This window comes from Tuber melanosporum, assembly GCF_000151645.1.
Source record: "Tuber melanosporum whole genome shotgun sequence assembly, scaffold_167, strain Mel28".
Lineage (NCBI taxonomy): Eukaryota > Fungi > Ascomycota > Pezizomycetes > Pezizales > Tuberaceae > Tuber > Tuber melanosporum.
Window position 1 is genome coordinate 152,380 of NW_003298827.1, and position 12,635 is coordinate 165,014.

General features: G+C 49.3%; 2 protein-coding genes; one reads left to right on the forward strand and one right to left on the reverse strand.

Moving 5' to 3' along the window:
* Positions 1–6,460: 6,460 nt before the first annotated feature.
* GSTUM_00003400001 (uncharacterized protein) lies at positions 6,461–8,794 on the forward strand (the record flags this gene model as incomplete). The annotated part of the gene is made up of 2 exons (XM_002836928.1): positions 6,461–7,288; positions 7,346–8,794. The coding sequence occupies 2 exons, from the start codon at positions 6,461–6,463 to the stop codon at positions 8,792–8,794; spliced, it is 2,277 nt and encodes a 758-aa protein (XP_002836974.1).
* Positions 8,795–11,106: 2,312 nt separating this feature from the next.
* On the reverse strand, positions 11,107–12,548 carry GSTUM_00003401001 (uncharacterized protein). XM_002836929.2 has 1 exon: positions 11,107–12,548. Exon 1 carries the CDS (start codon positions 12,049–12,051, stop codon positions 11,179–11,181), a length of 873 nt encoding a protein of 290 aa, XP_002836975.1. The 5' UTR covers positions 12,052–12,548; the 3' UTR covers positions 11,107–11,178.
* Between the last annotated feature and the right edge of the window lie 87 nt (positions 12,549–12,635).

Sequence of the window (12,635 nt, forward strand, 5' to 3'; positions counted from 1 at the left end):
AACTAGAAGCGCGGGACTTACCGATGTGCATGGATGATATTTTGATGTGTGTTGATTGATTGCGTTCTATAAGTGTCATGGCTTGCTTGCGGGTTAGTCTAAACTTACCCATGGTAGGGGTATCCCTTTCTCTTTTTTTCATTTTTCCTTTCTTGTATGGTGTTTTCGAATTGCTTTTTTCCTTCTTCCTTTCTAAACGTGTAGTACCCCCCGTATTTACGTTCGCATTCTCGAGTGAAGAGCGAGTGATGGGGTGTTTTGGATTCATGGTTATCATACTCGTGCAGATGTTGATTTTAGCCCATGGTTTTCTCTCCTTCTTAGATGGATGATGGATGGTGTGTGTATGGTAGACTATGTGTACGAGTACGAGTAGTGTGTGGTGCCTTGACAAAGGGGTGGCTTTTGGAAAATTTCCCGGAATCGGTCGTGGCTGTTTGGCTTGGGAGGGAAGGGTGGGTGCAGGATTGTCCTGTCCAAGTTGCTGGATGGAAGGGGTGGATGGATGAATGAATAGATAGGGTATCATAATTGCTAGATACGGTACGATGCTGTGCTGTGCTGTGCTGTATGATGGAAGGAATGAAGGGGGGGAGGAAGAGATGGGATCGATGCATCGTAGAGTGGGTTGTTTATGGGAGTTTGGTTGTGGCGGGAGGATACATACTCACTCTATCTACTCGAGTACTCGTATCTAAAGTACCAGTACTCGTAGCTTGATGGTGGTACAAAGGAGGAGGCGTGTTCGTTGGAACTATTTACTCGTGGACTACTCGTACCGGTCTGGTGGTTATCCTCACATCCCCTCCCCCCCCCCATCCTATGTGCGGCAGCGGTTATCCAATCCCGCTGTTTAAGGAAGGGTGCCATGTCGTTCCGTGGCCTTTCTTTTCTTTCTTCCCATTCAAACCCGTTTTGCTCGTTTCTTTCTTTTCCACTCTTCACACTTTTCTCACCACTTCTATCCATTAACTTATACTCGAGTAATACCAAGCGTTAAACCCCAATAGTATCTGCTGCCCCCAGAGCACCGACAGAGGAGAGCTGCTGAGCTCGTACCGCAATCCAGTACTCGAGTAGAGTGCAGTTGTGGAGTGATTTTGGGTGTCGCACTGAAAATGAAAAGTGCGCCTTGCGGGTAATGGCGCTAAGACTTGACTTGACTTGGGTTTGAATTCGGTCGAGTTGGGAAGGAGTGTGGATGTCATTTTGGGTGCGCTGTTTGGTAGAATTGGGCTTACCGAGCAGCGGGCCCCGCCCAATCATCTCGTGTGCTTTCCATTTTGGTCAGGTTGCCCCCCCAGTGAATTCGAAATACCGTAGCCAAAGGCAGGGTTTTGAATGCCATCCTCTCTCCTTGAATATGCACCGTTACTCTATTCTCTGTTCTCTCTCTGAAATTTTGCTGCCCCTAGGTTCGACTAAACCATTTTCAGCTGTGCGCGAACGCGAATATGTGCCTGTTGAGGGTAGGGAAGGGAAGGGAGTCGTCCAGTGCGGACGGAGAGACAGACAGGCAGGAATGAAGGACAGGACGGACAGGCCTGACAGGCAACCCTCTCTTTCTCTCTTTCCTTTTTCCGCCGTTTTTTCATTTTTCATTTTCATTTCTCCTCCTCCCCTTTCTCTTTTGATGGCCGTGGTGCTTCCTTACTTCCTATGGTTCCAGCCTGTACGAGTAGAGAAGTAGAATACTAGCATGTACGAGCACTCACTCGTACAGTTTTATGTCGAGTCGCATACAGTAGTGCAGTACCTGTACTGGTCTAATGTGTGTGATTTAGTGCACGCAAGAGGAGCTTGCGTGAACTGTGCCGGGAATGGAGAAGGAAGAAAGGTGTACGGAGGAAAGGAATTTAGAAGAAATTTAGTTGAAATGAATGGAGTTGGGTTCCTTTGATACCGGTAGAGTGTTCGTGGGATAAAGTGCTTGTACTGTACTGTACGAGTACTTGCATAATATGGGAAGCCGTTAACAGACCAGTTGAGAAGGTTTGAGAGGAGAGATACCTACTGTAGGTGGTGTTAACATAGGTTAATGACGAGGCTTGGCTATCCCGCCTGCTGGAGGTGAAAGCCATGAAATCGTGCCTGGAGTTGAGGGCCCTAAACGTCCACTTCTATCAGATCATACCGTATTTTTGTGCCTCCATTTTTAAGGTATCATTTTGCAGTTTCTCTCCCTAAGCACAATGCCAACAAGAGCAGCTTCAAAATTCTTGAGAATTGGCCACTGTATGACCTGTTAAAAGGACCGAGTTTAAGAAGCTCGACATTTGTCGGTGGTTTCATGAGCTCTCGATGTGAGTGGCGACTTCTGGGCAACACTAATGATAACTCCCACCTAGGGTAGGTCAGACTGCGCAACCCCTGTATGATACCAGTATCTATACCGTACTCGGGTGCTGGTACAGTACTTGTAGGGTATGATACAGTGCTCGAGTAGATACACCATACTTGTACATGGGCTGGCTGCAGTTTACTTGTAGTTTAGTGAGGTTAGGCGTTTTCCCCCAATACACCAGGAGCTTGTAGTCCACCGCCCCAAGTACTTTTGACGTCCTCACCATAATTAACATTTATTTGCCCTCCTGACCGTGAAATGACTGAGGGCCCTTTTTGCCCTGATATGACTCTCGGCATTTACTATTACTCTGCTGATTTGCGGGTCCACTTCTACAGGTACTGTCGGGAATAAATTTTTCTTTCTTTTCTTTCTTTTCTTTCACTTTTTTCCCTTGTTGAACTGCGGTATCGATATTGCCTTTTTTTTTTTCTACCCCCCATTTGTTGCTCCTTATTGCCATTACTGCGGCATCATCATCCATCAATCATTCCATCATTGGTGGCATTGCCCGGGCTTTTTGGAGACAGCTCTGATTGAAGGCGACCCCCCCCTCGTTGTCCCGGAGTCGTCTGCGTTGCTGCGTGAAGCGTTTCAACTAGCCCTGACAGACTGGCTGCCGGTTTCGAGGCACACAGCAGCAAACAATTTTTCTACATGAATCTTATTCTCCTACGGTAAAAATCACCGTCTGATATTCGAGGTTCACCTTTTCTGTCTACTCTAGAGCTGATATACGGTAGCATTGGTTTTCCGACTCTGAGTGGCAAAAGGTACGTAAGTTAACCAAGGGAGAAGAAGGAAGGGGGAAAAAAAAACCAAAAAAAAAAACACGCTTTTCCGCCGTGCGCATCATCAGCCCAGGCTTGCTTTTTCCTGCCCTCCTTCTTGCTTGTACTCGTACTATACTGTAACTCACCCACCCACCCACCCACTTAACCCGCCGCACACCACACACCACCACCATCAGGGCCACCCTTTCCTCTTACTCCCTCTCTTCCCACCCACCCTGTCCCGGCCCCTCTAAACCTACTTGTACTCGACTACCCTAGCCTCCGATCCCTCAGTTTTGGAGTGAGCGTCAAACGGCAACCACCACCATCAAGTACTCGTACTGTGCTGCCTCCTCATTCTTTCCCTCGCTTTTCATCCACTTACAACTACCTTTCCTCAACCCACCCACCATCGAGCCCTTTCCTTTTCACCATCCTACCCCATCCCTCCACTCATTTCCTCCACGCCTGACGCATCGTAGCTTCCCCCGATTCCTTTTTTATCTTCTCTCGCTCGGAAATAAAAAAGGGTGCTGGTCGTCCCGTTCGCCTGCTGCAACGGCCCGGGAAGTTTCTTGAACTGGGAGAAAGAGAGAGAGAGAGAGAGCGGGTGAAAAACAATAATCCAGAGTAAGGGACTGGCATGTTCGTTTGCGCCGATCAAACTTACCGCATTCGATCCAGAGAGAAGGGCTGTTTGGGGACTGACGTGGTTGGATTATTTGCCCGCACTACAGAACACCTCACCGCATACGAGACGTATAGAAACGATCCCTATTATACTCGCTGCCCTTGAGCATTGAACGAACTGATAGCACTCCAAATCTATTGTCGAGAACCCACCTACGATCTCACGCTCAAACAAATACATAGGAAGCAACAACAATATTTCATTTTGATATCGCTGCGACCTTTTTTTTTTTTTTTTTTTTTTTTGATCACGTTAGACGAGATACATCTACAACATGAACGGACCAGCACCTGCTGGTGGTTTTGGTGGTGGCGGAACAGAGAACCAGAGGTTGTTCCAGATTGTACTTCATGACCTGAAGCAGAACTGGAACCCGCAAGGATGGCAACGGGAGATGCAACCTACGCAGCGAGCTAGTACAATCATTCATATGTATGTTGCCACATGTCCCCATCATTTTTTAAACCGAAATGTCCGGCTCGGTTTTCACCGGTCTTTACGCGTCGCCTTTGGATGCCCTTTGTTGTTAAGCCTTAGGACGCTAAAAAAAGCCCTGACGTTATTGCTTGGGACTAATTCTTTGATAAATAGCGCGAGTTCGCTCCGACTTGCGCAGCCGGAGATAGAGCAGAGTCAAGCCATCCAGGTTGCGACGAATTTCGAACGATCGACTTATGAAAAGTCACAAAACAAGGTGGGTTGGATCTCCTGACTGTCTTTTCCTTTTCAAATGCTGTGTACTTACTGCCCTTACGTTCGCCACAGGAAGAATACCAAATTGCGTGTCGTGCTAAATTACTCAAGATATGCGAATCGAGAAAAAGGCAAATGGCCGAGGCTGAGATGCGGATGAGGAATAATCCACAGGGTGGGGCGATATTTGGCGTAGCACACGGGAGCATGAATATGGGCGTGGACCAAGTGGCGATACAGCATCAGGCGATGGCTCAACAACAGCAGCATCAGGCATTGCAGCAACAGGCTCAGCAGCAGCAGCAGCAGCAGCAGCAACAGCAGGCGTTGCGGCAGCTTCAACACCAGCGGCTCCAGCAACAACAGCAGTATCAGATGGCTGTAGCTTCTGGCGTTCCCGCACCGGTCATGGCTCCACCTGGCCAGTCTGAACAAGGACCTGACCCTAATAAGATCATTGTTGCGTTCATGCAGACCATTGCCCAAAGGGTTGGACAGGCCTACCTTCAAAATGTCAATAATAATCCTCCAGCGCATATCCGTGAATTTGCTCGGAAGTTGCAAGTGCAACCAGCACAGGCATTCTTACGACACCAAGCACTCATGATGTACAAGCAGAGAGCGAGCCAACAGCAGCAAGCGGCAGCGGCGGCAGCTGCGATTCAGGTACCCGGGGGTCAACCGGGAGTATCGGGCCCAGCACCCCAGGCGCAACAGTTCCCCCGATCCGTGGCCCCGGCTACAGGGGGAGGGGGACCGCAGATACCTCTTCCGGGCCTTTTAAGGACGGCGCAAGAGTATGAAGCCCAACAAGCGGAGGCCAAAAAGCGTGCAAGCACAGGAGCGGAGGTGGTCCCGGTGTCTAAAAATCTGATGACGCAATTCCCATCAGATTCTATGGTACCGAATTCTATAGCGCCAACGAACATGGGAAATCCGGGTCCACAAACACAAGCTGAACAATTCCATAGAAATGCAACAACAGCTCAGAACAATGCCATCCGTGAACACGCTCGTGCTCATGCCGCTCAATTCCAGAGGCCACCACCAGGGCAGCCATTACACAACCTGAACCAACCGTTAAAACCACCGAGCGCCTCTCCTAGTCAAGGAAACCCGACGGTAAATATGCAGCAACACTCACGACATCCACCTCAACACCCGCAACAGATTGGACTGCAACAAGCCGCTATGAATCCGACAGGTCAACAGCAGCAGCAACAGCAGCAGCAACCAAGGGCTATCCCTCAAGTCTTTAAGGGTCTTCCTCCAAGTCAAACTAACCTCGTTGAGCAGCAACTTCAGGAACACTTCAATAAGGCGCAACAACAACGACAGGCTACTCAAGCAGCTGCTCCCCAACCACAACCACAACAGCCGCAGCCACCACAACGGCCTGCTCCTAATGTGATCAGACCTCAATCAGCACAACAGGTGCCGACACCGTCCCAGCCCCCCGCTCAGAATCCGGCGGGTCAGGATTTCCCGCAACAGCAGCAAGTCAATGCTGCCCAAGCTCCGCAACCACCTCAACCGGGTCAGGGTCCAACGCTAATGCCCCTATCTCCCCGAGATCTTGCTATGATGGACGCGAGGGAAGTGCCGAGGCTTATGTTAGGACAACTGGGTCAAACAATACCGAAGGAGTTCAAGACATGGGGTCAAATAAAACAGTATCTGAAGGAGGCACCTCCTGAGTATCATGAGGCTCTTCGGGCTCGACAAGCCCAACATTTCGCATTCCTTACCCAGCAGATCCGGAGCATGCAGAACAGAAATGCTTCCGGAGGTCCCGGTGGCCCCGCTCTACCCGGCCAACAAGCACAGCAGCAGCAACCGCCACCGCAGACAACCCAAGCGCTCCCGCAGGCAAACCAACAACAGATGCCAGTTGGTGTAAACGCCCAGCAAAAAGCACCAGGAGATTCTCTAATCCCGATTACTGGAGATATCACCCGGATGTCCAGCAATCAGTTGACACAGTTGCAGAAGCTTGCTTCGCAGGGCCGTTTGGATCCAGACGATCAGCGTCAGTTGCAGCAACACATTTTCCGCCTAAGGGAATTACACCAGATGCGGCAGATACAGCGGGCTCGGGCAGCTCATCCGCAGAATGTCGGGCCGAATCAACCGGCTCAGCAACCTCCACGACCTCCTGCTCCACCGCAAACACCCATCACCCGTCCTCAGCCACCGCAGCAGCAGCCCCAACAATCGCAGCAGCTGCATCATCAGCAGCAACAACCTGGATCGGGAGATTCTCCCTCGGCCTTGAAAAAGACGAAGCGTGAGAGGGATCAGAGCGAGGATGACTTGGTGGTAATAGATCGGAAGCAAGCTGTGCAGCAACCTCAGCGACCTGGACCGGATAGGCCACAGGGACAACAACCGACCGGCCCGTCTCAGTTCTCAAACCAGGTTCAGCAACAGGCCCAGAAGACGAATGCTCCTCAACAAGCCCCCATGCTTCCAGGAAATGCCGCCCAAGCCGGTCAAGCTATCTCGGAAGCGACGGCGGCCAAGCAAGCAGTCATGGAGAAGGAGCAACAAGGGCAGAACTTGAACCAACGAATGCAGATTAATGGGTTGATGAAATTGCTTGAGGAGGAGAAGAACAGCCATGAGAGTCGATTGCCGCTTCAACTCGACGCTAATGAGCGAGGGTTTCTTCGACAACAATTGGGTGATGAGAGCACGAAGAATATGATTCGCCGTACAGATCAGTTGCTGCCCATCTTTATCATGCTTAATGGCCCTGAAAAACTTACACGAGAACTTATTCGAACGGTAATTAACAAGATCATTCTCCTCACCATTTTGACACTGCTAACTTGCTCTTGTTAGAAAAACTTGCTCGCATCGCAGTATCATCCTACTGGAGATCCTAAGGATGTCTTCACTTTAAGCCTGAGGGAGTTTACTGAGTCCCGTGGATCTCTGACGAAATACTTTAGCTACGTTAAAACGAATATGCAAAATGCCTTCAATAAGGACCCAGAGAGGGCCAAGGAGATACAGATGCGGGCGCTTGCTTTCGCCAATCCGAACGGTGGTCCATTCCCTGGGCCTCGTGTTCCTCCTGCAAGCACGCCGCAGCAACCGCAGCGGGTCTCGCCTCCCCAGGCCCAGGCCCAGGCCCAGCAGCATCAACAGCTGCAAGTACCTGTTCCGCCATCAAGTGAGAACGTGTTGAGCACTAGGAATCTTGAGAAGCAGACAAATTTGTTGGCACTCGAGAGATCCCGATCCTTACAGTCACGGGAGTCTCAACTCAATGCGCGTGTTCAAGCTGTTGGCTCAATGTCTCCGGACGTCTGCACGCCTATTGATATAAAGCCAAGGATCAGTGTTGATGACCTAAAGTTTCCTCCAGCCCGCAAGAAGAGACTGCGTGAACCTGATACCGTGGAGCCTCCTAAAGCGAAGCCTCTTGGGGAGCAAAAGACATTCAAGTGCCCTCAACCTGGCTGCGAAATTGGGGGCAAGGGATTCGTGACCAACCGGGAGCTTTTGGAGCATCAGCGCTGGCATGAGAGGGAGACTCAGAAAGCTATCGAGGAAGCGGAGAAGAGGGAGAGGATGCGCAAGGACCCTGTTGGGTACTTTTTGAGCTCTGTGCGGGAAGGGCTTGGTCTTGGTGAGGATGGAAAGCCTAAAGAGAAGAAGGATGAAAGTGTTGCTGCGATGAAGGATGATACCCCTTCGAGAACCGCTTGTGCAACCCCCCAGGTCAAAGCTGGGTCAACTCCTCTTCTGCCTAATACCCCCTTGAACATGAAGTCTGGGTTCACTCCTCTCCCATCGGGAAAATCGCCTGCTCTTCCAGCCTTCTGCACCCCACACCCTACGAATGCTAAGACGCCTGGCAGTGCTGGAAGATCGACCTCTGGGATCAAAACTATGACGAAAGAGGATCACCAACTCCAGCACCATAACGATCAAATTCCGACCCCGCCGGGCAGCAATGCTTGGGAAGGCGCTTCCATGTCTCCCGATGTTCTCCGCCAATGCTTTGATGGGCTCTCTGAGCAGACGTCTGGCTTATCGGCTTTGTATCCTCCAATCTTTACTCCCACCTACACACCCAGCCCATCCGATGCTGAGGGCGGTGATTCGATGTCAGAGAATGTCGGCGGGGGCTACGAGGATTGGAATCCGTTTGGCTATAAGGGAAGTCTAGGCGATGAGATGCTTCAAGAGATTGAGTGGGATAACCAACCGGCTTCTACAAACATGGGCAAGGATTGGGCTCTAGAGAGCGGATACCGCATGAATGCTAGTGTTCTTGCGTAATTAGTTTTTTTTCTTTCTTTTTCATTTTCTCTTTACCTACACGTTGATGGGAAACGTGTTACCGTGGTTCACATAAGCGTTTGTATTTTTTTCCTTCATTTCCTTTAATCATCTTATCCGCACCTTAATCAGCATGGAATGTGCTCTCATTCATGGGTTTTTATGTTTCTTTTTCTTTTTCTCTCTTTCTATTTCGGTCGGGCTGGGCTCTGTAAAGTTACATTTTGTTACATTTTGTTTTCTGTTTGTTTCATGGTAAAAGGGAAGGGTCAAGTGTTATTCTATTTCTTCCAATTTGTTTCCTCTCTACTTTACTTTTGTTTTGATTGCGGGTTGCTCTTGCGGCGTTTCATTTTTTCTCCCTTCGGTCCGACTATCGTATCTTATCTTAAAGATCTCGGGGGTCCTTTCCTCGATCAAACTTTCCCTTTTCTTTTATTTCCCGTTTGCTCGTATGGCCTTTACTTACTGGGAACTGGTGGGATGGCGTTTTTTCTTCCATTTCTTCCATTTTTGCCTTTGCGTCTGTGATAAATTTCGGCCTACTCACCCCACAACCTTATTATCATACTATTAGTTTCATATTTCATCTTATTTCTTCCTTAGTTTAAAAGTTCTCCCTTACTTTCCTCCTTCACCTTCCTCATTCTCCATTCATCAGAGCAGCGGGATGGGGAGGGGGGTTACTTCTTTGTAAACTTTTTTCATTTTTTTCACCTCTTTCACTTTTTACGGTCATTTTATGAGGCTAGTCCGGTCCGGTCCGGTCTGGGTTAGCAGCGCCCAAGAGATATGGGGGTTGCGGGGGGGAGGGGAAAATTGAATTTTTATTATTTACTTGGTATGCTACCGTGATGTGATATGGGGTTTTGTAGGCGGGTAAGTGTGGTTGTGCCATGATAGTCTGTTGAACTCGGTGGGACCCCAGGGAGGGGGTTTCAAAGGGTGTTTGGGAGGTTTGTGGTTTGGTCGGGAAGGAGAGGGTTAGTCGATGATACTGTACTATGGGCTGGTGAGCGACTCGCATGGGAGGGGGGTTGTGTGTATCATAGCATTGTGCTCGTAGAGAGGGGGTGATTTTCGTAATCCGGGTAGGTATCATATATGATACCGTTGGTGGTCTTTAAATTACCGGCCACAACAAAAAGATCTAGCACGTGACCACTGGTATCATAATAATATTATCATAATTATGATACTTGTACTGCGAAAACTTTGAAATTCACCATCTCCGTTAGCCCTTTCAACTGGATTCGGGGATGAGAAACTCCTGACGCCACAAGGTCAGCGAATTGAACCCATTGCAGCCGGTCGGGGTGATTTCCGACGATGATGATTTGGTATCATAGTGTTCTCAAGGGTTAGGGTAATCAACACTACTCGACTACCGTACTGTCCCTCGCCCCTGTTGATTGAACTGGCGCATGGCCAGAGAGGGTGGATCATCGCTCCAGATCTTGCGGTGGTGCAATACGGTAGCGACAACAACTAGTGAAGAAAATGGAATAGCGTTATCGGGACGAGGGTACCGGCATTCCCCCACCAATAGAAATAATAATACGATAATATTATGATATATGGTTTGGTGCTGTACGGACATTTTGCATGGGCAGCAAGGCAGATTTCAACGGGGGGAACGTCTTTGAGCACTTGAGATATTTTTCTCCCTTTTTATATCATATTATTATCATAATAATAATAATAATAATAATAATAATAATAAATATCTTACCGAGTATGATAATAATATCATGATATTTTTTAAGAAGAAGAAGAAAGCGTCTCCTATTGCATGAATTTTTACATCTTGCCATTTAGTCTAAAGTTGGTCTCCATGTTGCGGAACGCTCGAACTACCGGTACTACAAGTACGGTACCATGTCAGAACCCCACATCTTGGGAATATTCCAGCGTATCATATCATATCATAACTGTTATAGAGTGACCGGTACAGTACGAGTACGAGTACAGTAGGAGTTACTAGTATGCAGCCGTTCAGAATAATATAATCTCCTATTCGCGTCTCTCTCTCTCTCTCTCTCTCTCTCGGAGAGCGAAGGCTAGTGCAACTGGTTAGGTGGTTCGTGGACTGATTTGCGTGAGGACCTCAAGTACATCATACTTGAGCGTATCATTCAATGATCATTCATTCATCCTATCGCCTTCTTACTCCTGCCTCAGTGTATCTAATCAATCTCCTGAGCTGGGTATGATACAGTAGACATCCTAAGCAGGAAAAAAAAAGTAAAAACAAGACAATAATAATAAAAGTATAATAAAGGTATAGTACTTGTATCATAATATATTCGAGTGGTACGAATAAATAATAATAGTCGCAATGATGAAATAGAAACAGGGGAAGAGAAAGAAGAAAGAAGAAAAGACTAAGAAAGGATAAGGTCAACAACGACAGGTCTATGATCGGAGGAGTAGATTTCGTCATCGAATTTATTTTCTAGGACCGAGTAGTTGGTTATTGTCCAGATCGCCTTCTCATCATCCTCCTTCGCCTCGGCGGCGAACACAAAGTCAATTCTTTGGGGAATCTCATGCTCATTCCCGAAACCGGAAAATGTCATCTGATGCCCGTATCGCTTCGCGGGTGGCACGTCGGCGCGCGCGTCCCGAAGCAGACTTCCCGACGCAGTGAAAATCTTGTATGCGTCGTCTCCCTCCGGAGAGTTCATATCCCCGGCCAGCACCACTCCGCGCCCTTCCCCTTCCCCCAACACCTCTCTCACCTCTTCAACAATCATCCTAGCGCTCTCCCGCCGCGCGACAGCCCCCTGATCATCCAGGTGGGTATTCAAAACCACGACCCGTCGTCCACTCTCCCAATGCGTGAAGTAGCCCACGGTCAGGATGCGAATACACGCCGCGTCCCACCCCTTCGACGGCCGTTCTGGCGTCGGCGAGAGCCACTTGCTCCGCCACTTGTCCAGGCGCCAAACCTCCGTGTCGTAGATCACGGGCGAGTACTCGCCCGCTTCATGCCCATCGTCTCGCGCGCGCCCGATGTAGTTGTAGCTGCGAGGCAGCAGCGAGAGGATGGAGAGGAGTTGCGTGCGCAGGACTTCCTGTAGGCAGAGGAGGGTGGAGGGGTGCTGGTGCTGGGTGTAGGCTATGCTCGAGATTATGCGCGGCAAGCGAGTGGGCCAGGAGGATTCATGCGGGAGGGGGTGGGTGGTCGCGTAGCGGATGTTATGGGTGTACAAGCGGAGGGGGAGTGGCGATGGTGGGGTGTTTGTTCGTAACATTTTGGGTGGTGGTTGTCGTTGTTGCGGGGTAGCAGGGAGGAGGGGGGAGACGGGGGGGTTATCGGAACCCACCAACCCGGTAATATGCCAACTCTTGTTCTCGAATTTCTTGTTGTCGGCGCATGCGAGCTTGGGTCTTGCGAAATGCCTTCGCCTCGAGCTTTTTGTCGGAGGAGAGGGCAAAGAGGAGGAGTTGGATTAACAACATCTTTCTCTCTCTCTCTCTCTAACTTTACCTCTCCCTCTCAGGTGGTAAATTATGATATATATATAACGATGGTGATAATAATAATAAGGTCGGAGGAAAGAAGAAGGAAGGCGAGGAGGTGGAAGGCTTATTGATATATGCCTTGCTTGCTCGCCTCCTAGGATTCCGGAGGCCACGCTGGTATGTGTGAAGACCTCCTCGTAGCGGTAGTGCAATATACCGCAGTGGAGCAATACTTCCGCCCACCTACCGTACTCAATCGATTCTTGAAGGCAAGGGGGGGGGGAAAATAAACAAACAAGACTTTAAACCGAACTACGGTATGATACCTGTGCGACTCCCAGGGAGGAGGTGGGTTTTTAACTTAATTACCACC